The sequence below is a fragment of the Tursiops truncatus genome, chromosome 15 (genome assembly GCF_011762595.2).
Source record: "Tursiops truncatus isolate mTurTru1 chromosome 15, mTurTru1.mat.Y, whole genome shotgun sequence".
Lineage (NCBI taxonomy): Eukaryota > Metazoa > Chordata > Mammalia > Artiodactyla > Delphinidae > Tursiops > Tursiops truncatus.
Window position 1 is genome coordinate 62542842 of NC_047048.1, and position 27079 is coordinate 62569920.

Below are 27079 nucleotides of genomic sequence, written 5' to 3' on the forward strand. Positions count from 1 at the left end.
CAAGATGTTTGAATTTACTTGTTAAGGAAGTAAATTATTATTATTATTTTAGTGATTTTTATAAAAATTTATTTATTTATTTATTTTGGCTGCGTTGGGTCTTCGTTGTTGTGTGTGGGCTCTCTCTAGTTGTGGTGAGCAAGGGCTACTCTTCCTTGCAGTGCGCGGGCTTCTCATTGCAGTGGCTTCTCTTGTTGTAGTTGTGGAGCATGAGCTCTAGGCGCGTGGGTTTCATTCAGTAGTTGTGGCACACGGGCTCAGCAGTTGTGGCTTGCAGGCTCTAGAGTGCAGGCTCAGTAGTTGTGGCGCATGGGCTTAGCTGCTCCGCGGCATGAGGGATCTTCCCAGACTAGGGATCGAATCTGTGCCCCCTGCACTGGCAGGCGGATTCTTAACCACTGTGCCACAGGGAAGCCCCAAGGAAGTAAATTACTAAACAGTATTGGCTTAAGCCCATTTTCTTTAAAATTTTTAAAGTTTTCTTCTTTAAAATATGCACATAATATACATATACACAGATAAAGAACAGAAGGATATATACCAAGGTATTCACTGTGGCTGTTCCTGAGTAGGAGAGGATATAAATGCTTCTTTTAAAACTACTTAACTGGGGCTTCCCTGGTGGCGCAGTGGTTGAGAGTCTGCCTGCCGATGCAGGGGACATGGGTTCATGCCCCGGTCCGGGAAGATCCCACATGCCACGGAACGGCTAGGTTCGTGAGCCATGGCCGCTGAGCCTGTGCGTCCGGAGCCTGTGCTCCGCAACAGGAGAGGCCACAACAGTGAGAGGCCTGCGTACCGCAAAAAACAAACAAACAAACAAAAACTACTTAACTATGGTTTGATTTTCCTATAACACACACATACTAGCAGGAAGAAAAAAGATAAGCCTTTTCTTTCTTTCTATTTTTTTAAGGTAAAGAAAGAAACTGAATAATTACCCAGCTCCTATTTGCACCAGTCACATTTTACTGACAATGATGAGTAAGACAGAAATTCTGGTCAGCATAAAGAACATAATAAACTTTGAAGGCAGGGAATCCAGGTTCAAATCTTGGCTCCAAAATTTAACCTTCTTTAAAATAAAGCTAACGCCTGTATGTATTTGCTTCTGTATGCATTAAATCTTCTTAAGGATAGAAAACAGTGGTTTGCCAAAGGCAAAGAGAATAACGCCACTGGGAATACAGTGGGAGGGGTACTTTTCAGTGAACAACTTTTTGAATTTGTAGATTTTCTGAATCATGTAAATGTATCATTGAATCAAAAATTAATAAATAACTAGATATTTCAAAATATCAAGATATTAATTTGGGAGTGTACAATATGGTTTAAAGAGTAATTATCTTATAGAAACACTGAAATGTATGCAAGTGAAATCTTACAATGTCTGGGATATGCTTCAAAATAATCCAAAGTGAGGACGGTAGGAGTAAATGAGGGTAGAGATAAAGACAGGCCAGCAGGGGCTTCCCTGGTGGCGCAGTGGTTGAGAATCCGCCTGCCGATGCAGAGAACCCAGGTTCGAACCCTGGTCCGGGAAGATCCCACATGCGGAGCAGCTAGGCCCGTAAGCCATGGCTGCTGAGCCTGCACGTCCGGAGCCTGTGCTCCGCAACAGGAGAGGCCACAACAGTGAGAGGCCCGCGTACCGCAAAAAAAAAAAAAAAGACAGGCCATCAGTTGATAACTGTTGAAGGTAGGTAGTAAGTAAATAGGGATCATTGCACTGTCATATATATGTCTCTGCTTTTATACGTGTGAAGTTTCCCATAATAAAAAATTTTAAAGTAAACCTTAAAAGAATACAACATTAAAGAAAATTCTTTAAAAATAAAATAAATAAGAACAAAGTAGTTAGGAGGATTATATGAAGTCATATGAATTTAGTGCCAGCACAGAGCTTCGCAAATCATCTTAGCCCCCTCTCCATTCGCTATAAATTAGTGAGTGACTATAAAATAATGTGTGACTGCATTAATAAAAAAAGGTGAATTAAACTACACTGAGGGACCTCCCTGGTGGTCCAGCTGTTGGGACTATGCCTTCCAATGCAGGGGCTGTGGGTTCAATCCCTGGTCGGGGAGTTGGGATCCCACATTCCTCATGGCCAAAAAACCAAAACATAATACAGAAGCAATATTGTAACAAGTTCAATAAAGACTTTAAAAATGGTCCAAATCAAAACAATCTTAAAAAAAAAAAACCACTACACTGAACTACACTGAAATTAACTTCTCCTCAAAAAGTTAAATATAGAATTACCATAGCAATTCCATCTAAAGTTCACTAGCAATTCCATCCTAAGTTCACACCCAAAAGAAGTGAAAACAGGTGCTCAAACAAATACCTGTGTATGCATGTGTTCAGAGCAGCACTATTCACAACAGTCAAAAGGTGGAAATAACCCAAATGTCCATCAGTGTTTCACAAATTGGTATGGACACGTTTCACAAATTGGTATGTACACACAAAGAATATTATTCAGCCATAAAAAAGAATGAAATACTGACATGCAACAGCACTGATGAACCTCAAAAACATCACGATAAGTGAAAGAGGTATGATATGTGATACAAAAGATCACATTTAAAAAATTTCATTTATATGAAATACCCAGAATAGATAAATCCACCAACAGAAAGCAGATGGTTGCCAGGGGTTGGGGGTAATGAAGAATAACTGCTGAATGTGTACAGGGTTTCCTTTTGGGGTGATGAAAATGTTTTGGAACTAGATGGTGGCTGCACAAATTGTACATGTACTATAAACCACTGAATTAAATGGTTAATTTTTTTAATGTGACTTTCACCTCAATTAAAAAAAAACATACTGAGATATTTTTTTTTGAGATACCATTTTTTTCCTTATCAAGTTTGACAAATATCAAGAAGTTGAAAAAGGCCCTGTACTGGGAAGGGTATACAGGGTGGAAAGATGAACTAGTAATTTCTATGGAAGGTAAATCTGTTAATATCTATCAAAGTTTAAAAGGCAAATATCCAGCACATTAAACCCCACACACAAGGCTGTTATTTGTAGGAAAAAAGACTTGAGGTAAACCAAATTTCCATCAACAGGGGACTGGTTAAATAAATTATGCTACGCCCATATACTAGAATACTATCCAGTTGTAAAAAGGAATCAGATAATTCTGTATGTACTGGAACGGATGCTTTGCAAGATAAAGTTAAGTGAAAAGAGCCAGGGGCAGAATGGTGCTTATTTTACATCACCATCAGTACAAACAGAAAGGAGCCAGTCTTCTCTTCTTCCCTCCTCCACCCCGTAACTGGTCACGTACAGAGTATCCCTGGAGAGACAAATGAGAAACTGGTAATAGGTCACCACTGGGATGGGAACAAACTTTCTACCGTACACCTGCTGTTCCTCTGTAGTTTGTGAAGTTAAAACAAACAAACAAAAACTATAATTTTTCCCCCCAAAATAAACTAAATAAATGAAGAGTTTGGATTTCTAAAAATTTCTAATTTTGAAAAATTTCAAAAAGATGGATTTTTAGTCACACCTCGTTTCTCCAGGTAAATAGCTCCAGTTTCTCTAACTGTTCCTCACAGGGCAGTTCCTAAGACCTAGTCTTCACACCCTGCACACTAAACACAGACCTTCAGATGTAACCTACCCAGTATTCAGGGTTCTGAGACTGACTTCCACCCCAGATATTCCTGAGCTTTTGCTAGTCACTCATCTCTTGAAAAGCTGATGAAAGTTTTGGATTCTCTCCCCAGGAAAAACTCACTGGCCCATTATATTCACCAACTTATACACAATCTCAGGGGACTGGCACCCCAGCATCGTACGGTCTTTGTACTTCTCACAGCTTTATCAGTAGCTACCACATGCACTGCTGGTTAACGTTAAACAGGTTGACAGCTAAAACACCCACAACTTCCAATAATTTCTGCAAAAGCAGACCTCTTCTCTCCTCTTATTTGTTAAAAATGTTAGTATTTCCCAAATACTCCTGTAAATTTTCCTGTTGCAGTTTAGGCTCTGCTTTCCAGCTCTCTGAGATGATTCTGAATTAGCTCATATGCTGTGTAAATCAGCATATATAGGTGTCACCTATAAATTGATAATTACCAGGCCTGTGGCTTCACCTACATCTGACTAACATTGTGAGTGATGTTTTCCCTGCAGATGGATCCATTTGTTCTTATCTGAATCAACAGAAGAGATAACTGGTACTTTCTGAGAAGCCTAAGAAGTTCTCTAACATTTTTATTATCTAAGCTCCAGGAAGATAGCATAAGACATCATTTTGCTGGCCAAGAAAACTATTTCACAGCTGCAGTTTATTAAAAACAAAACAAAAACTTTTCGGCAACATCCTACACACTTCAGCTTTCCATACTAAAATGGATTGAATTGTGTCCCCCCTGAAATTCATATGTTGAAGTCTTAATCCACAATATGACTATATCTGGAGACAGAGCCTTTAGGGCGGTAATTAAATGAGGTCGTAAGACTGGGGCCCTAATCTGATAGGAATTGGTGTCCTTACATAAGAGGAAGAGACACCAGAGCTCTCTTTGTGCATGTACAGAAAAGGACACATGAGGACACGGTGAGAAGGTGGCCATCTGCAAGCCAGGAAGAGAGGCCTCACAAAAAACCACTGCTGATGGCACTTTAATCTTGGACCTCTAGCCTCCAAAACTGTGAGAAACTGATTTCTGCTGTTTAAGCCACCCAGTCTGTGCTATCCTGTTATGACATCCAAAGCTGACTATTACACATACCTCTATTTCCTTAAAAAACTAAAAATAGAGCAATCCCACTCCTGGGCATATATCCAGAGAAGACCATAATTTGAAAAGACACATGCACCCCAATGTTCATTGCAGCACTATTTACAACAGCCAGGACATGGAAGCAACCTACATGTCCATCAATGGATGGATGGATAAAGAAGATGTGGTACATATGTACAATGGAGTATTACTCAGCCACACAAAAGAATGAAATAATGCCATTGGCACTGACATGGATGGACCTAGAGATTGTCATACTGAGTGAAGTAAGTCAGACAGAGAAAGACAAATATCATATGATATCGCTTACATGTGGAATCTAAAAAAATGGTACAAGTGAACTTATTTACAAAACAGAAATAGAGTCACAGATGTAGAAAATAAACTTACGGTTACCAAGGGGATGGGGGGAGGGATAAATTGGGAGCTTGGGATTGACATATACACACTAGTATATATAAAATAGATAACTAATAAGAACCTACTGTATAGTACAGGGAACTCTACTCAATACTCTGTAATGACCTTTATGGGAAAAGAATCTAAAAAAAAAAAGTGGATATATGTATAACTGATTCACTTTGCTGTACAGCAGAAACTAACACAACACTGTAAATCAACTATACTCCAATAAAAATTAATTAAAGGAATAAAAAACTAAAAGTATTCAGTACTGGAGTTCAATTAAAGATAGACAACACTAAGGACTAAGATCTTTCTCATCCACTTGTAATTTAATTATGTTCACCTTGGGGCATTTGACTGGAGAAAAATGTGTGTGAGGTGGGGGGACAAGGAGATAGGAATTATGGTCAGAGAGTCAGGAAGAACTAGACCCCGTACAACAACATGTGCTAAAATACAACATTTAATAAAGCTTTATCCCAAAAGCTATAAGCTGACATCACACGTAGATAATCTCATGGGTTAGCCACACAGGTATGAAAGTGAACCTTGACATTTTATAAAGCCTTCCTTTTTTCAATCCCCCAAATCAATGAAAATTAGGCTTGGGGTTAACCCTCAGCTAATTAAAAACCCAACTGACTAGAATACCTCATTCCCCAAGGATGATGGGTAATGGTGGTTTTACTTGTCAGCTTACAAACAGGTCCATGAAGGTAATCGATACCAACAGGATAAAACTAACCTGCCAGAATAGATTCTCTAAAGGGGAAACTACAAGATGAAAGTTACTTAGTACCTCAGCACACACAGGTATCCATTACTGAAACTGTATGACCCTAAGTTTCCCAAGCTGTGCAATGGGGATGCTAATCTCTATTTCACAGGGCTGCTTGGAGGATTAAACAAAATCACTCCTAGGTAAAGCAGTTAGCTCAATGTTTGCCACACACAGGAGCTTAACAAACGTTAGCTTTTGTCAGTGTAGGTGTATGCACGTGCTTAAACTAGGTTTGAGGTATAATTTAGTTATAATAAAATTCATGTTTTTAAAAATGTATATTTTATGATTTAGTAAAATGAGAACTCCCCCAAAGTCACAAGAAAGGAGGATGGGGGTAAAAACCCTACAAGGACCTTCTGGAAAGGATTCACCGTCCTAGATGCCATAAGGGACATTCATGATTCATGGGAAGAGGTCAAAGTATCAACATTAACAGGAATTTGGACAAAGTTCATTCCAACCCTCATGGATGACTTTGAGGGGTTCAAGACTTTAGTGGAGGAAGCAACTGCAGACGTGGTGGAAACAGGAAGAGAAACAGAATTAGAAGTGGAGTTTGAAGATGGGACTGAATTGATGCAATCTTATGATAAAACTTTAACAGATGAAGAGTATGGATGAACAAAGAAAGGGCTTCTTGAGATAGAATCTACTCCTGGCAAAGATGCTGGGAAGACTGTTGATGCAATCAACAGTCAAGGGGGAGGGCCGGTGGGAGAGGGATGGTTCGGGAGTTGGGGATTAGCAGTTGCAAACTATTATATATGGAATGGATAAACAACAAGGTCCTACTGTATAGCACAGGGAACTATATTCAATATCCTGTGATAAATCATAATGGAAAAGACTATAAAAAAGAATGTAGGGCTTCCCTGGTGGCGCAGTGGTTGAGAGTCCGCCTGCCGACGCAGGGGACGCGGGTTCGTGCCCCGGTCCGGGAAGATCCCACATGCCGTGGAGCGGCTGGGCCCGTGAGCCATGGCCGCTGAGCCTGCGCTTCCGGAGCCTGTGCTCCACAACGGGAGAGGCCACAACAGTGAGAGGCCCGCATACCGCAAAAAAAAAAAAAAAAGAATGTGTACATATAAATAACTGAATCACTTTGCTGGAAAGCAGAAACTAACACAACATTGTAAATCAACTATACTTCAATAAAAAAAGGTTGAAATGACAAAGGATTTAGAATATTATATAAACTTAGTTGATAAAACAGCAGGGTTTGAGAAGACTGACTCTAATTTTGAAGGAAGTTCTACTGTGGGTAAAATGCTATCAAACAGCATTGCCTGCTACAGAGAAATCCTTCATGAAAGCAGGAGTCAATGAATGTGGCAGACTTCACTGTTGTCTTATTTTAAGACATCACCGCAGCCACCGAAGCTTCAGCAATCACCACCCTTATGAGTCAGCAGCCATCAACATGGAGGCAAAGAGATTATTTAAGACTCTCGGAAGGCTCAGATGATGGGTAGCTCTTTAATCAATGAAGTATTTTTTAATTAAAGTATGTACTTTTTTTAGATGTAATGCTATTGCACATAATAGACTATGATATAGTGTAACCATAACTTTTATATGCACTGGGAAACCAAAAAGTTTGTGTGACTCCATTGCAATATGCGCTTTATCGCAGTGTCACAGATACTGGTACCCAACTCCCAGTATCTCAGATGTATGACTGTATCTCTCTCTCTCTCCCTCTCTCTCTCTCTCTATATATATTCCATATATCTATCTCATATATCTATATCTATATTTATTATATAGGATAAAGGAAGGCTCAGTGGAAGAAAACGTATGTAATTTGAATTCTGATAAATAATGGTTCTTAACTTTTTTGAGGTTCTGGATCTATTAAAAAGTCTGATGGCTATGGACTTGGTCCCCCAAAATAATGAAGAGATACATAGATATAAATTTTACATACTCTTAAGTGGACCCAAGGAGCCCTCACATGGATCAAATCTCTAGAAATACTGAAAAAGCTAGATGAGTTAGGAAGGGACCTCGGAACTACAATGTCAAAATTCTGACAACTTAGAGACTTTACCTTGGTTGATTTCAGCTGCAGAAGGCCCCAAGCTCAAGCTCTTCTTCTGCTGAGCATTTTTGGCCAGAAGCGTATGCTTGTCATCATTCCCTGTATCCATCTCTGAAATGGTGACAGCCAGAATCCGGCAGAAATTAGCAAGCTGCTGCTGATCGAAATTGGATACTAAGGAACTCAGATTGGGGACTTCATCTAGTCGGATCATTTCCTACAAAAGACACAAATAAAACAATCCCCATGCTCAGTTCATTTGAGATTGAATGTGCTGCTCTTTTGCATTCCCCTAAGAATGGGGCTTGGTAGCTAGACCGCTTAGGTTCAAATCCCAGCTCCACAATTTGCAGCTGCACAACCCTAGGTAAGTCATGGAACCTAAGTCTTTGTCTGCTCTTCTGTCAAATCTACCTCATAGGATTGGTTTGAGGATTAAACCCTTTGAGGACCACTATTCTTACTCTCCACCTTTGCTCATATGCCCCATTTTGCCTAAAAAAAAACGCCTACCACTCAAGTTTTATCAATCAGAAATTGCCATAGATGTTTTCAAGACATAAAATACTTCAAATATAGCTGAAGGTCCTTGTGTATCCCTACCTAGTTGCATTCACTTCATTCCCCCCGAAGATGTAACCATTATTTTGAACTCTGTTTATTATTTCTACACGTTTTCACACTTACAAATATTTCCACAAAAAATATATGGTATTGTTCACAAACTACTATGTATAAAATAAATAAGCTACAAGGATATATTGTAGAGCACAGGGAACACAGCCAATATTTTATAACTTTAAATGGAGTATAATCTATAAAAATTTTGAATCACTATGTTGTATACCTGAACTAATATAATACTGTAAATCAATTATACCTCAATAAAAAATAAAACAAAAATACATGGTTTTGTTCTGCATGCACAGTGTGAATGATACTTCACGGTCAACAGTGAGATTCAACTACACTGATACAAGTTAAGTCTACTTCAATCATTTCTCATTGTTTTAATTCACAATTTATTCAATCATTCTTTTTAAATATGTGTATGTTTAGGCGGACTATAATTTTTCACTATTAAACAGTGTTGTAATGAACATTCCTATAGGTGTCTCCTTGTGTACATGCCCAAGTAACCAATTATCTAGAGTAAGTGACAGCAGACCTTCTCCTCTTTTCCCTTATTAGAAATATTTCCAAAGTTTCAGGTTTAGTTTGATGTTTGCTGTAAGTTTTAATAGATATCCAATACCAAGTTAAGGAATTTTCTTTCTATTCCTAGCTTTTATCATGAATGAGTACTTAATTTTATGAAATGCTTTTTGTTATTTGGTTATATTCTCATTTTCTTTCTTCCTTAATAGCCACAAATGTTGTACATCACATGATCTTCTCTCCTTCTGAAACATCTTTACATTCTTCAGATAATACCTGCTACCCTTCATCCCACTAATGTACTTAACTCCCACTGGATTGGGTATTTCTCTATCACTGCACATATAACATGATCTTGTAATTATCTGTTCCTGCATCTAATTTCCCAAATAAACTGACACTGCCTTGAGTCAGGAGTGTATCTTACCTCCTCTCCAGAGCCTCAGTGCATAGACCCTGGTAGCGTAGGTCTCAGTAAATGTATACTGAACCAATGAATGATTCCTAGAAGCCCTTGTGAATCTCACTCCTATTTCTGGTTGGCTGTGGAGGGGTTATTTGGGAGTAGCTTCTTCCACCTTTGCCTTCCCAGTACACAAATGTTAGCTATTGTTATTATTGGAAACTGGGACTTCCAGCTCATCTGTTCCTTTAGCCCTGTCCAACCTAGTGTATGGGTTGCAAACCAGGTCCCGCCCCACCCACCCTCCAGGCCCACTTCTTTGTGTTATATTTTAATTTTTATTTAATACTTGATACAACATATGTTATAAAGCATAACAAAGTGAATAGCTATGTGTGCCTTTCCTATCACATCTCTCTTTCTCTCGGCCAGAGGTAACCACTATCCTGAATTTTGTTTATTATTGCTTTTTCATTAAAAAAAAGTTTTGTATGATTTGAGTTTGCCTATTTTTGAGCTTTGTAAAAATGATATACTATACACATGGAGGCTAAACAGTACGCTACTAAATAACCAAGAGATCACTGAAGAAATCAAAGAAGAAATTTAAAAAATACATAGAAACAAATGACAACGATAACACGACGACCCAAAACCTATGGGACGCAGCAAAAGCAGTTCTAAGAGGGAAGTTTACAGCAATTCAATCTCACCTCAAGAAACAAGAAAAACCTCAAATAAACAATCTAACCCTACACTTAAAACAACTAGAGAAAGAAGAACAAAGAAAACCCGAAGTGAGTAGAGGGAAAGAAATCATAAAGACCAGAGCAGAAATAAATGAAATAGAAAGGAATAAAACAATAGCAAAGATCAATAAAACTAAAAGCTGGTTTTTATTCCCCAGAAGAGTTGTTTTCAAAGCAAACATTCCAAATGAATGTGGCTCTTCAATGGAATGTCCCCATTGTGCTTGAAGTGTTTCTTCTCTGGTTGTGATTTTAAATTACAGACTCATTTGAGCTACTCCCCTTCCCCTCAGTATCTTTAGAGGAGCAGTGACTTTGTCCTTAGGTAGAGGATGTGTAATTTTGGGTGAAAGTAAATTACAATTTATTTCAGTTTATTCCAAAATCTATGTATTTGGTATTCTGGAGTAGATCAAACCAAGAGTAGATCAAACCAACAGAAAGTTTCTTGGTCTTAAAAAGGAATGATCTAATTGCTTTGGGTATTGTGCTGGCTGCACACTTTGGCCACTTGAAATGTGTTAAACGTCACTGATTAAAACAGCTGGAGCATTTCTTGCCCCATTCCAGTTAAGGAGCAGCATGCTGAAATCCTAACATCTCTCACTCACCTATAAGGACAACACACAGGCTGAGAGAGAACAGAAGCGGGTAGAAGACTCAGTAAGTTCAGTCCCCCTTCATCTGTTCTGCTGTTCTCCTTGCTCTCTGAGTAGACAGAGTAATGTTTCCTTTTTCCTTTTCCCAAAGAAAGGAAGGTAAGGGGGAAAGTAAATTTATGTATTTAGACCAGTCAAAAAAAAAAAAGCTGTTTTTTTGAGAAGATAAACAAAATTGATAAACCCTTAGCCAGATTCATCAAGAAAAAAAGGGAGAGGACGCAAATCAATAAAATTAGAAATGAAAAAGGAGAAATCACAACTGACACTGCAGACATACAAAGGATTATAAGAGACTACTACAAACTACTACAAACAACTATATGGCAATAAAATGGACAACCACATAGAAATGGACAAATTCTTGGAAAGGTAAAATTTTCCAAGACTGAACCAGGAAGAATTAGAAAATATAAACAGACCTATGACAAGTAATGAAATTGAAACCGTAATTAAAAATCTTCCCACAAACAGAAGTCCAGGACCAGATGGCTTCACAGGCGAATACTATTAAACATTTAGAGAAGAGCTAACACTGATCCTTCTCAAATACTTCCAAAAAATTGCAGAGGGAGAAACTCTCCCAAATTCATTCTATGAAGCCACCATCATTCTGATACCAAAACCAGAAAAAGATATCACAAAAAAAGAAAATTATAGACCTAAACAAAATACTAGCAAACAGAATCCAACAGCACATTAAAAGAATCATACACCATGATCAAGTAGGATTTATCCCAGGGATGCAAGGATTCTTTAACACAAGCAAATCAATCAATGTGATACACCATATTAACAAACTGAAGAATAAAAACCATATGATCATCTCAATAGATGCAGAAAAAGTTTTCAACAAAATTCAACACCCATTTATGATAAAAACTCTCCAGAAAATGGGCCTAGAGGGAACCTACCTCAACATAATAAAAGCCATATACGACAAAACCCACAGCAAGCATCATACTCAATGGTGAAAAACTGAAAGCATTTCCACTAAGATCAGGAACAAGACAAGGATGTCCACTCTCACCACTATTATTCAACATAGTTTTGGAAGTCCTAGCCATGGCAATCAGAGAAGAAAAAGAAATAAAAGGAATACAAATTGGAAAAGAAGAAGTAAAGCTGTCACTGTTTGCAGATGACATGACACTATCCACAGAAAATCCTAAAGATGCCACCAGAAAACTACTAGAACTAATCAATGAATCTGGTAAGGCTGAAGGATCCAAAATTAATGCACAGAAATCTCCAGCATTCCTAGACACCAACAATGAAAAATCAGAAAGAGAAATTAAGGAAACACTCCCATTTACCACTGCAATAAAAAGAATAAAATACCTAGGAATAAACCTGCCTAAGGAGGAGAAAGACTTGTACTCAGAAAACTATAAAACACTGATGAAAGAAATCAAAGATGACATAAACAGATGGAGAAATATACTATTGTTCTTGGATTGGAAGAATCAATATTGTGAAAATGACTATACTACCCAAAGCAATCTACAGATTCAATGCAATCCCTATCAAACTACCAATGGCATTCTTCACAGAATTAGAACAAAAAATTTTACAATTCATATGGAAACACAAGAGACCCCAAATAGCCAAAGCATTCTTGAGAAAGAAAAACGGAGTTGGAGAAATCAGGGGCCCTGACTTCAAACTATGCCACAAAGCTACAGTAATCAAGACAGTATGGTACTGGCACAAAAACAGACATACAGATCAATGGTACAGGATAGAATGCCCAGAGATAAACCCACACACCTATGGTCACCTAATTTATGACCAAGGAGACAAGAACAAACAATGGAGAAAAGACAGCCCCTTCAATAAATGGTGCTGGGAAAACTGGACCACTACATGTAAAAGAAAGAAATTCAAACACTCCCTAACACCATACACAAAAATAAACTCCAAATGGATTAAAGACTTAAATATAAGCCCAGACACTATAAAACTCTTTGAGGAAAACATAGGAAAAACACTCTTTGACATAAACCACAGCAAGATCTTTTTTGACCCACCTCCTAGAGTAATGGAAATAAAAACAAAAATAAACAAATGGGACTTAATTAAACTTAAAAGCTTTTGCACAGCAAAGGAAACCATAAACAAGACAAAAAGACAACCCTCAGAATGGGAGAAAATATTTGCAATTTTAAATTATTAAAAAATGGACGGAATTAAAAAATGGGTGGAAGACCTAAATAGACATTTCACAAAGGAAGACATAGAGATGGCCAAAAGGCACATGAAAAGATGCTCAACATCACTAATTATTAGAGAAATGCAAATCAAAACTACTGCTGTCATCTCATGCCAGACAGAATGGTCATTATCAAAAAATCTAGAAACAATAAATGCTGGAAAGGGTGTGGTGAAAAGGGAACCCTCCTGCACTATTGGTGGGAATGTAAATTGATACAACCACTATGGAAAACAGTATGGAGGTTCCTTAAAAAACTAAAAATAGAACTACCATATGACCCAGCAATCCCACTACTGGGCATATACCCTGAGAAAACCATAATTCAAAAAGAGACACATACCACAATGTTCACTGCAGCACTATTTACAATAGCCAAGACATGGAACCAAGCTAAATGTCCATCGACAGATGAATGGATAAAGAAGATGTGGCACGTATATACAACTGAATATTACTCATCCATAAAAGGAAACAAAATTGAGTTATTTGTAGTGGGGTGGATGGACCTAGAGTCTGTCATACAGAATGAAGTAAGTTAGAAAGAGAAAAACAAATACCGTATGCTAATGAATCTAAAAAAAAAAAAAGGTACTGATGAACCTAGTTGCAGGACAGGAATAAAGATGTAGGCACAGAGAATGGACTTGAGGACATGGGGTGGGAGGGGGAAGCTGGGGCAAAGTGAGAGTAGCATCGACATATATACACTACCGAATGTAAAGTAATTAGCTAGTGGGAAGCAGCAGCATAGCACAGGGAGATCAGCTCGGTGCTTTGCGATGACCTAGAGGGTGGGATAGGGAGGATGGGAGGGAGACGTAAGAGGGAGGGGATATGGGGACATATGTATGCATATGGCTGATTCACTTTGGTGTACAGCAGAAACTAACACAGTATTATGAAGCAATTATACTCCAATAAAGATCTATTTTTAAAAAAGATATACTATATACAATCTTCTGCAACTGACTTCTATCAATAATTTCTATGGGGCTTCCCTGGTGGCACAGTGGTTGAGAGTCCGCCTGCCGATGCAGGGGATATGGGTTCGTGCCCCGGTCCGGGAAGATCCCACATGCCGCGGAGCGGCTGGGCCCGTGAGCCATGGCCGATGAGCCTGCGCGTCCGGAGCCTGTGCTCCACAACGGGAGAGGCCACAACAGTAAGAGCCCTGCGTACCACAAAAAATAAAAAAATAATTTCTATGATTTAGCTATGTTGTCGCCTATAGCAACAGTCATTATATAATATCCCATTGTGTGAATAGAGGACATTTATCCATTTTCCTGTTGATGGATCAGAGACCTGGTTTCAGTTTTTTGCCCTTAACCAATAATGCCATAACCTTTCTTATGTGTTTCTTGATGCACATGTGCAGAAGTTTTTCTGAGGCAGTGGCTTCCAAACCATTCTGACAATGTCCAAGAATAAAAAATAAATTTTCCATCACAACACAGTAAATATACACAGGTGAATGTATGTGTATAAATATGAAACAAAAACTTAAACAATACCCTTACACAATACATTTTGATCTTTTCTATTTAGCTGGTAGATCCACTGAATTCATTTCACACCCTCCTGGCTTCAATTTAGTGTTTTTATTTCTAAGAATCACTGTTCTGGAATTGAGCTTCCCCACGAGTGTGCCTGGGCATAGGTTACAGGTTACCCAGGCCACAATACTGATGCTTCGGCCCTCAGGTCAGTGCTTCCTTAGGTGCTGGGTCACAGGGTATGCCCACGTTCAACTAGAAAACAAAATAGATATATTCTGCTGATATAAAAAGGTATCAGCAGTAACGTAAGTGTTTCCAGTGATACACATTCTCAAGCTCTCTCACTGTGGTCTTATCTGCATTTTCCTGATTATCAGTGAAGTTAAGCATCTTCTTTTTATGGATCATTTGTTTCGCCTCTGTAAAATGCTTGCTCCTATCATTGCCCATTTTTCTACTGGGCCATTTGTCTTTTCCTTGCTGATTCACAAGAATTCATGATAAATGCTGTTGTTGTTTTGGGGGTTATTTTGGTTGTTGCTTTTGTTTGTTTGTTGGCCGTGCCACACTACATGCGGGATCTTAGTTCCCTGACCAAGCATCGAACCCATGCTCCCTGCAGTGGAAGCCCGGAGTCTCAACCACTGGACCACCAGAGAATTCCCCATGATAAATTCTGAATACCGATCTTTTGTTAGTTGCATGGGTTGCAAATATCTTTTCCCAGTTTGTGGCTTGTGTTCCCACTTTCTTATGGTGTCCATCCCCCTTTCAAACTGCACTAAGGTACCCGTAATGTCTAGCAGAACTCATCACTATTTTTGGCAACACAGAAAGGTATGAGAGGTAGGAAGAGGGCATGAGGGACAAGCAGGAAAAGTTATGAAGGAGGAATCCTAGAGTCTTATGCTAAGACTGCCAGGGAGTCTGGAGTTTCCGCCCTGGAAGCCCCTTCTCACACACTGGTGCATACAATTATTGGAAAAATAACAAAGCCTTTTCATCAAAGGGCACAAAGGGTCTGTCTGGGACCTGCACACATCTCCAATGTTTTCCTACAGACAATGGGTCACTTGTGCATCTTCTGCCTGGGCAATAACAAGCAGAGCCTGGGGAAAGTGCCAGCAGAAACACAGAAATGAAAGCTGGGGTCACCACAATGCACATGGGTACTCTTTTCACTGCAACAGAAAATCTACGAGGCTGCTCCTACCTCCTCGGTAGTAAAAGGAAGGAATCTGCAAACCTGCAACTGACGTGCAGGCATGGGACAAGGACTTGGGGAAGTAAGCCAGGTCCTAACAAGCATTACACCAAAAATCTAATATAGTGATTCTCTAACATGCCTATAGATCTGTTGGGGGGGGCACGCGGTCTGTGAATTCTCGATGACAAATATTTAATTTAGTGCTTTCACTTCGATCATAGTCCTTTTGTTTTTTTTTTTTAAAGCATATCCTGGATCATTTGAATGTCCATCTTATGACCAACTGGCAGGATTTCAGTGCTCATATTTGTTATTTCCTATGTTGGTGTCAATTAAACTTTGTTGAAAACTAATGAGAAAAAATAGAGGTGAACGTAATAAGTGAAAGTCAAACATCCTCACAAGAAAGCTTCACAACAGTTCAAATATAGAAAAGTGGTAGGAGAACGGAGTTATTATACAGCATACAGCATTAGAGCTACGCTAAAAAGATCTTGCACCATAATAATTGAGGGACAATTTGATTTCAGCAAAGTAACATTAGCTAACACATTAAATTCACAAAGTCAATCTGAGCTTTTGAGCTTTATAATTAGTTTGATTTCAATCTATTTGTTTAGGTTTTATAATCATTTAAGATCTATTAGTATAAGTAGTATAACCTAGTGAATATACTTAAGTAACAAAAAAATATACTTAAGTAATAAAAAAATAATTTTAACACTAGGAGTATGGCAGAGTTTTTCTTTAGAAGAGTTCTGTACATTATTCAGGTTTGAGAATCCAACTGTCTGAGGCACTCTCCTCCACCTGGTCATTCACCTGCTAGAGGATACAGCTCACCTTTTTAACACCCAAAATATCTTCAATGAGGGTTGCTGTCTGTAAGAATGTCTTCTTACTCGTCATCAGTGTAAACAGGAAGATCACAAAGTCATTCTTTTCTGCCAAACGCTTTGTAACCCCTTCCGTCTATCGCAAGGGAGAAGAAGAGAAAAAGCAGAATAGGTTATAACCCCAAAATAAAATATGAAGGGCAAAATATCCATTCCAGACACTGGAAAAGCAATTCCACGCTACATCAGGAACTGTTAGCTGAGCCCTTAATTCCCTAAAACTATATATAAAATACTGTGTACAAATGTATTTTTATGGGGAGGAGTTTTTAAATAATATCCATCATAGGTTTTTAACCTAGTACCTAAATCAAGAGCTATAAGCCAGCACCCAGTAGGCTAAGTTTTATTTGGCCAGCAGTACCTTTTAAATTTTGACTTTACGTCTTCAGATAGGATATGCTTACTCCAGTTAGTCACAATTTGCACAAGTCCCCACTCCAAAACAGGCAACTTCAAACGTTTCTTGTTTTCTGCCTGATCCTTGGAGACACTGGTGTTTGCAACTCTAAAAGCCCTAGGTTTCCATCTAACCTGGGTTTAAGCCAGATCAGCACAAAGTTGGACCATATCATCCTATGTTCTTTACGTTTTTGTTTCTTCTTTGCTTTCCTTTTCTTTTTCTTTCCTTTTCTCTCCTTTTCTTTCTTTCTTTCTTTCCCTTTCCTTCCTACCTTCCTTCCCTTTCTTTCCTTTCCCTTCCTTCCTTTTTTTAACTGAACTGTGTTTTCCTGGAATATTATTAACATTAGGTGTCATTATTAACGAACAGCCTCATTAAGACTGCCTCATAAGACTATTAACTACATGGAAGCTGACAATGATGGAGTCATTACATCACACATATATCATCTTTTTTTATAAGAACAATTTCTTACTGGCCTTTAGTTACAAGAATAATTGTGCACTACCTGAACAATTAGTTTATTTTTATCTCACGGGTCTGTCTGTGCTTACCTGTGCCACTAGCTACATGTGGCTACTGAGCACTTGAAACGTGGCTAGTCTGAACTGAGATGTGCTCTGAAAGTAAAAAACACACTGGATTTTGAAACCTTAATACAAAAAAAAGGAATTATAGCCCATTAATAATTACTTATATTGATGACATGTTGGAATAACATTCTTGATATACTGTGCTAAATAAAATACATCATTAGGGCTTCCCTGGTGGCACAGTGGTTGAGAGTCTGCCTGCCGATGCAGGGGACACGGGTTCGTGCCCCGGTCCGGGAAGATCCCACATGCCGCAAAGTGGCTGAGCCTGCGCGTCTGGAGCCTGTGCTCCGCAACGGGAGAGGCCACAACAGTGAGAGGCCCGCGTACAGCAAAAAAAAAAAAAAAAAAAAAAAAAAAAAAATCATTAAAATTAACTTCACCTATTTCTTCCTACTTCTTTTCTTACTTTCTAAAAAACGTGGCTACAAGGAAATTGAAAATAACCTAAGTATGGTGGGGTGATGGGTTATTTCACTTGTTTTCGGAGTCTTTTTATATTATACTCTAATATTCTTGAGAGACTTATACTTTTTAAAATGTGATACACAGAAGCAAACACAAAATACCATATATAACCTAATCAAGTGACTAAAAGTGCAAGTTTATTACACTAAGATTACATTAGCCTTTTTGGTGACAATAGTTTTTGCTGAATCCTTTTGAACTTACTGACAGTTTAGGCCCCTAAACTATTTTTCATTTGTATGTCCCTAAGACATATCTCCCTTGCTCAGGACCTCAGCATTAATTTAATTTAATTAATTTTTTTTTTTGCGGTACGCGGGCCTCTCACTGCCGTGGCCTCTCCCATTGCGGAGCACAGGCTCCGGACGCGCAGGCTCAGCGGCCATGGCTCACGGGTGCAGCCGCTCCGCGGCATGTGGGATCTTCCCAGACCGGGGCACGAACCCGCGTCTCCTGCATCGGCAGGCGGACTCTCAACCACTGCGCCACCAGGGAAGCCCTCAGCATTAATTTCTTATTTGTTTATTTAGAGTTATGTCCAAAGCTTTACATTATCCCTTTTCAATTCTTTTTATTCAAACAGCCTATCATTTATATTGTCAAGGTTTTTGTGGATGCTGATTTTTATCTTAAGATATCAATCCTGGAGCTTCCCTGGTGGCGCAGTGGTTGAGAGTCCGCCTGCCAATGCTGGGGACACGGGTTCGAGCCCTGGTCCAGGAAGATCCCACATGCTGCGGAGCAACTAAGCCCACGCGCCAGAACTGCTGAGCCTGCATTCTGGAGCCCGTGAGCCACAACTACTGAGCTCACGTGCCACAACTACTGAAGCCCATGCACCTAGAGCCTGTGCTCTGCAACAAGAGAAGGCACCACAGTGAGAAGCCCACGCACCACAACCAAGAGTAAGTAGCCCCTGCTCAATGCAACTAGAGAAAGCCCGCGCACAGCAACGAAGACCCAACGCAGCCAAAAAAAAAAAGAAAAAAAAAAAAAGATATCAATCCTGAACTAATAAATATGCTATTCCTAAAGGTAAAATAAAATAACCTAAGTGTTATATTTCTGTTGCATAGCAATGTTATGGATGCTGAACTTTGTGTTAAGTGTTGAAACATATTTCCCTATTTGTGTTGGTTGCTAAGAAGCTTAAACCCAAATTTTTTTTTTTTTTTTTTTAATGGAGGCTGAGAAGTCCCTTGATATGCCATCTGCAAGTTGGAGAACCAGGAAAACTGGTGATGAAATTCAGTCAGAGACAGAAGGCCTGAGAATCAGAACCAACAGTGTAAGTCCCTGTTGGAGCCAAAGGCCCAAGAACCAGGAACTCCAAGTCCGAGGGCAGGGGAAGACGGATGTCTCAGCTCGGGCAGAGAGTGAATTCGCCCAACCTCCCCACCTTTTTGCTCTATTCAGGGCCTCAATGGATTGGATGGTGGTCACCCACATTGGTGAGGGCATCTACTGATTCAAATGCTAATCTCTTCCAGAGACACCCTCACAGACACACCCAGAAAAAAAATGTTTAACCAGATATCTGGGTGTCCCTTAGCTCAGTCAAGTTTACACATATGAACAAATGTTCATAGTAGCATTATTCTTTTTTTTTTTTGATGTGGACCATTTTTAAAGTGTTTATTGAATTTGTTACAATATTGCTTCTGTTTTATTTATTTTTTGAATTTTTGAATTTTATTTTATTTTTTTATACAGCAGGTTCTTATTAGTTATCCATTTTACACATATTAGTGTATACATGTCAATTCCAATCTCCCAGTTCATCCCACCACCACCACCCCGCCCGCCACTTTCCCCCCGTGGTGTCCATACGTTTGTTCTCTACATCTGTGTCTCTATTTCTGCCCTGCAAACCAGTTCATCTGTACCATTTTTCTAGGTTCCACATATATGCGTTAATATACGATATCAGCTTAAACCCAAATTTGTACCCCATCCGCGATACAGATGATTTTATGTTTAGCCCAATTCCTGGATACCTACTTCTAAATTTATAATATTGGTAGATCTTACATACTCCTAACGATGCCCGAAATCTTTTTTTGAATGAGGCAAGAAATGAAATGGAATTAAATGTTCCTTTGAGTTTTCATTGCATAGAGGTTTCACTTCTACAACAGCATTTGTTTCATTCTGCTGTATTTGATTCACTCTTTACAGTTTACCACATATGTTCCCAAAAGACAGGTACTGGGTCTTACAAAAATTAACATTTGTATATTGCTTTACAAAGTGCTTTCACATCTATCATCTCATTTAAATCCCACAACAACCCTATGATGTATGATTACCAACTACACTCTACTAAGATAAGAAACTAAAGCACAGGGAGGAGAATTAATAAGCATGAAGCCAAGAGCTAGAACCCCAAACCAAGTTCTAGCACTAAGTGCTATGCTCTTTCCACCAAATTGCTTCTTTTATTCACCATTCTTTCCCACTCAGTGATCAACCTAGTTGGATGTCCTAATCAACACATGGTGGGTCTTCTGGTTCTTGTTTTGTTTTCTAACAATAAAAATGAAGGAGTAGGTACAATAGAGTTTAAAGGAATCCTAAAAGGTCACAGGCACTCTTTCAATGCTTGCATCCATTTAACAAGTTTTTTGTTCAGTCTGTGCTTGGACACCTCCAGGGCTAGAGGAGTTCAGTACCTGCTGAAGCAGCCATGGCTCAATTAATATGAAATTTTGCCATCCATAATTTCTACCTGTTGGTTATGGTTCTCAGGCACATATCAGTCCAATTCTCCAATGTCTGAAGATAGCTGTCATGTCTACCACCCCATTCAAATCTTCCCTCCTCGAGCACTGCAGATGTGGCAGGGAGAAAAATGAGGCCCTGATGGCAGGGATACTTACACAGACACAGGTATTATACAAGATGCTCAAACAGTCCTTGGACATTTCATCACTTACTGAAAGTGAAAGGGGAATAACTGGTTATTTTTCTCATTGGAAAGATAGGGTAACAGAATTAAATTTTTGAACATAGAATTGTTCCTCATAATCCCCTCCAAGATGATTATTTTCCTTTTAGCATACCTCCTTCCAGTCCTTATTCACCAAAGAGTTTCACGGTGCCTGCATCAGAGCCTACAAACCAATTTGTACACTGCTTTTTGGTTTGATATAGTATTATGCTTATTATGTTCCATAGTCTTTATAATTTCAACCTGTTGTGGTGTTATCACTTAGTAAGCCATGTTCCTTTATAGCTTGATTAGAATTATATCCAGGGTTTTAAAAATTTTGCTATTTAAATAGACTAGAAATAAACAACATAACATATAGTCCTTTTATGCTTGTGATGAACTGGTTCCCTAAGATACATTTCCAAAAGCAGAATTACGAGAATCCAAAGTAATTGGATTGATATTATAAATTTCCACTGAAAATTCTACTAGCAGCAAACAAGGATGTCATTTTTACTACAGACTCAACGTGTTTTGTTCTGTTGTTATTTACGTTGGGTACCAATAAAGAACTAGTTACTTCTCTGTGAGCAGGAACAGGAGAGTACGACAAAAAGGAAACTAAATTTTCAAGTCCTCAAAACTGGGAGATGATAAAATTGAGTATGAACCATGGATAAAGTGTTTTGTTTGGCATTACTTTTATTTTTAAAAACTGTTTGCATTAATTCCTATGCTGCCACAAACTCTAAAATGTTAGGCTTCCTTCCAAGATCCCAGTGGGCAGCCCTGACAAGCTAGCTTGACCAGAAGGGTTATCTGACATAATCTTGAGATAATGCAGATGTCCAGTATCCCTCATCACCACTTTTCAACCTATGGGGACTTCTGGTTTATTTATTTCATGACTTCAGAGCAGGTTGGAACACCAAATCAGTATATCTCAATACTTCTAGACCTTTCATTTTCAAAGGGAACTGGAATTCACTCATTCATCAAATATTTATTCAGCATCCGCTCTAGAGCAGATACAGAATATACGGTGGTTAGCGAAAAAAAAAAAAAAAAAAGACAAAGCCTCATGGAACTTATAAATCTAGTGGGGGAAGAGAGAATAAATAAGTACACCAACAAGTAATTACAAGATGCTACCTGCTATGAGGGTAGAGGACATGAAGACCAATTTAGATAGGATACAAAGCTGTGACATAAAAGATGAATATGAATCCTCTTAACCACTACTACACATACAAACAAGGCCTTACATAATATGTCATGTTGATGTTGGGAGGAAAAGTTTTTAATTAAAAAAAAAGTGATATTTGTAGTAGAGCATTCATCAGATGTTAACTGATCTCTGGCTTTTAATGCCGAAGTAAGTGTACTTACTCATTTTTTTAAATTATCAACTGACTACCTAAGAATAATATTTGCAACATGTGTAAGTTCAGTCCAAGAAATAATGTGCTACCCTAAACACAAATAAATTACACATTCTGGTAATGACTGAACTTTTCACAAAGAGCTTATATCACTTTTATAACAACAAAAACAAGACAATAATTAAAAAATAAAACAAATGATCTTACCAGGCTTTTCCTTACTCTCTCAATTAACTATATGAGAAATAAGAATTTGCAAAGAAAACATAAAAGCTGAAACCAAGGACTATTAGAAACTACAAAGATGCAATTCTTTTAGCCCAGTAGTTTTCACACTTTTTCTTTTAAAGCACTAGACTTATATTTCTACCAAGTATAAAATAAAGAGAGCTGCTTAGTTAGGGGCGGAGAGTGTCCTACAGCCGAACGTAAGGCATGTCCTCATTGTTAAGAGTTAGGAAGGGAAAGAAGAGAAACTCCTGGGAATTACCATCATAACAGCAGGTTAGGAAATGAGTACCAGTGGCTGATAAGTATACTTACTTTTCAGTTTCTGTCCCCGAATAGAGATTGTAGGCCTCATAAGAATTTCTACAAGGAGCTATAAAAAAAAATTGGATAAAAGCTTCAAAATTCAAAGCACAACTTACAAAACAGTCTTTGCCATGACAACTCATGGCCCAAATATCTGTCAGGGTACTGCAAGACCCTCTTGGTCCCAACACAGGCAGAAGGCAGTGAAGTTCAGGGAAATGAGCACTGTACCAAGAGTCAGGAAACCTGGGTTCTAGTTGCAGCTCAGCCACCTATTCCCCATGTAAACTCGGGCAAGTCAGTGTCCCTCCATGGCCTTGGCTCTCATTTTTAAAAATAAGAATGTTAGATTAGTTAATCTCTGGGGTCCAACGTGGCTTTAATTTTTTAAAAGCTGCAGAACATTTTCACTATGATTCCTCTTTTGCTTTTAGAATATTTGTGTTCTTTTTATAAACGTAAGTTTATAAAAAGAATCACAAAAGGTATACTATAAACTGTTAATACTGATTTCTACAGGGGGCTGGGGAGTATATGCATTCATTTTTCATTTTACATACTTGTAATACAACACATAATTCTGTTTAAACTGTTTACAATAAATATGCATTTAAAAACCCATTCTGTTGAAACAAAGGACAGTTTATAATGATAAAAGGGTCAATCCATCGGGACGATATAACAATTATAAACATATATGCATCTAACAACAGAACTTCAAAATACATGAAGCAAAAGCTGACAGAACTGAAGGAGACAATTCAAAAATAATAGCTGGATAATACCCTACTTTCAATAATGGATAGACAATGAGGTAATACCAAAAATATAGAAGACTTGAACACTATAAACCAACAAGCTCTGACAGCTATAAAGCATTCTGCCCAGCAACAGCAGAATACACATTCTACTCAAGCACACATGGAATACACACACACACACACACACACACACACACACACACACACACACACACACACAGGAATACTACTCAGCCATAAAAAAGAATGAAATTTTGCCATCTGCAGCAACATGGATGGACTTGGAGGACATTATGCTAAATGAAATAAGTCAAACAGAGAAAGACAAACACTGTATATCACTTGTATGTGGAATCTAAAAAAGTAAAACACAATAGTGACTATAATAAAAAAGAAGCAGACTCACAGATACAGAGAACAAACTAGTGGCTACCAGTCGGTGGGGGGCAATATAAAGGTGGGAGAGTGGGAGGTACAAACTAGTAAGTCTAAGATAGCCTACAAGGATGTATTGTACAACATGGGGGATACAGCCAATATTTTACAATAACTATAAACAAAGCATAACCTTTAAAAATTGTGAATCACTATATTGTACAACAACTATACTTCAATAAAAATGCAAAAAATAAATTTTGCTTAAAAGAAAAAAAGGGAATTATCTCAAACCAATAACCTAATCTTTCTCTTCAATTCACTGGAAAAAGAGGGGCAACACAAAGCCAAAGCAGGCAGAAGAAAAGTAATAAGGATTAGAATGGAAACTAATTTAGCAGAGAATAGAAAATAACAGAGAATATCAACGAGATCACCGTTGACCTTACAGAAAACAAGAACTACCTTCCTCCTGATGAATACTTTTAACTATTATATATAAAGCCACACTAAGCATCTTTGTATACAAAGCCTTATCTCATTTTGACTTACGTCTTCATGAGAGATTCACATAAATGGAAACAACAGGGCAAAATGAGTAATGATCTTTAAGGTTTTGAAGCATACTACACAAATGCTTTTGAAAAGAGATGCCCCACTTTTCACAGTCATCCAAGAAAAGTATAAGATATTCATCTGCATAGGTTATTATATTTAAAATAAATTCTCTTGAAATAGAGGATGGACTATGTCAATGAATAAATTAAAAGTCCCTGAATGCCAAGTGATGGATCATACCTGGGCCACAGACATAACTCATGTGGTCTACATCTACTGAAAAGCTGGGAGATTCTACATAAGAATCTAGATTTCCTACATCCCTGAGGGCAAAGGTCAATAGGAACGGAAGCCATTTCCCCATAAAAGCAGGCATGCACCCTCCAGTTCATCCTAGTCCCTGAAGTCATTTAATTTATGCAGATCTCCATTTTTTTTCTTTTTTTTTTTATAAATCTATTTATTTGGCTGCACTGGGTCTTAGCTGCCACATGCGGGATCTTCATTGCAGCATGCGGGATCTAGTTCCCCGACCAGGGATTGAACCTGGGCACCCTGCACTGGGAATGTGGACTCTTAACCGCTGGACCACCAGGGAAGTCCCAGAGAGACATACCTGTTACTTTGTACCTTAAAAAAAAGGGGATATATATATATATATATTTTTTTTTAATTTTATTAATTTAATTAATTTATTTACTTTTGGTTGTGCCGGGTCTTAGTTGCGGCATGCATGTGGAATCTAGTTCCCTGACCAGGGAACAAGCCCGCGTCCCCTGCACTGGGAGGCGAATTCCTAACCATTGCGCCACCAGATCAATTTACATAAATCAATTATTCTAGTGTAAAAGCTTTGGTGCTTCAATATATGTGAATACCACTGAGCTTCTAAAGATGAAAATTCTGGGGACTTCCCTGGGGGTCCAGCGGTTAAGACTCCACCTTCCAATGCAGGGGGTGTGGGTTCAATCCTTGGCTGGGGAAGATCCCACATGCCACGTGGCCAAAAAAAAAAAACTAGGCCTGTAGTGATAGTTACTCTGTAACTCTGTAAATACACCAAAAATCATTGAATTGTACAAGTAAAGCAAGTGAACTGTATGGTATGTAAGCTATAACTCAGTAAAAATTTTTTAAAAATCATAAAAAAAGATGAAAATTCTGAAATGTTTGCTATAAATTGTAAAATGTTTCCTACCTCCCATTTCAAGAGTTAAATTCCCAAGCCATTAAGTAGCAGTAGTAATAATAAACAACAACTTACATCAACACCTCCAAACAAATCAAAAATATAAGTATTTGGATAAGTGGTTTCTTGGGTAAGTTTCCTCTCTTCAGTAACAAATGCCATAGCCTCCATGGAGAGAAGAGGAGAAATTTCCTAGTGAAAAAGGATACAGAAAGACATTCAGTTTAGCATCCAACACAAACCAGACACCAAAACACCAGTTTGCATTTTAGTCACAACTTGAACTCCCATGAGGTCAAAGACAATGAACCATAAAAAAAAATCTTACAGAAAAGCTGATACAATAAAAGTTGTTGTAATAGTAGTAATAGCTAACTTATTAAATGCTTATTATGTACCAGGCATGGTTCTAAGTACTTCATCCATTACCTATTTTAATCCTCACAACACAATGAAATAATAGTAATTTATCAGCCCAGTTTTACAGATAAGGAGACTGAGACACAAAGAAGTTGTCAATGTCATACAGGGTATGTGACAGAGTCAGGACTTAAACCTAGGAAGTCTGGCTCCTGAGTCTGTGCTTACAAAAGAAAGCAGAACTATTTGGGGTGAAACAGGAGATAGGATAGGAAGAATATAATAGGGCCCTACTCATTATGCTCCCTTCTCAGGAACCTCGAGGGAAGATGGAACACAGTGGTCTAGAGCAGCAGTTCTCACACAGTGATGATGAGCATCAGAATCATCTGAAGGGCTTGTTAAAAACCCAGACTGCTGGGTCCCACCTGCAGTTTCTGATTTAATAGGTCTGGGGTGGGGCCTGAGAATGTGCATTTATAGTAAGTCTCCAAGTGATGCTGATGTTGGTCCAGGTACCACACATCAAGAAAAAGAAAAAAAAAAAGAAAAAGAAAAAAAGAAAAAGCAGAACCCTCTCTTATGGATAACCTATTATATGCCAAGCACTGGGTTTCTATACTTTAGCCCATTTAATCTTTAAAACAATTCAGTGAAGTGAGTGTAGTTTTACAGATGAAAAACAAAATCACAAAGTTGTACAAGATCACATAATTAGTAAGTGACTGAACTA

The 27079-nt window shown here is 38.3% G+C and overlaps 1 protein-coding gene across 5 annotated transcripts in view; it reads right to left on the reverse strand.

Moving 5' to 3' along the window:
* The window catches only part of TRPC4AP (transient receptor potential cation channel subfamily C member 4 associated protein), a 102500-nt gene that overhangs the window by 25950 nt on the left and 49471 nt on the right, over positions 1-27079 (reverse strand). For all 5 annotated transcript variants that reach the window (XM_073792914.1, XM_033839821.2, XM_033839820.2 and 2 more), the window contains exons 3-7: positions 26062-26178; positions 23113-23170; positions 21135-21190; positions 16739-16867; positions 8015-8222 (exon numbers count right to left, since the gene is read on the reverse strand). In XM_073792914.1, the coding sequence (XP_073649015.1) occupies positions 8015-8222; positions 16739-16867; positions 21135-21190; positions 23113-23170; positions 26062-26157 (547 nt within the window). In that variant the 5' untranslated portion in view covers positions 26158-26178. The remainder of the gene's footprint in view (positions 1-8014; positions 8223-16738; positions 16868-21134; positions 21191-23112; positions 23171-26061; positions 26179-27079) is intronic.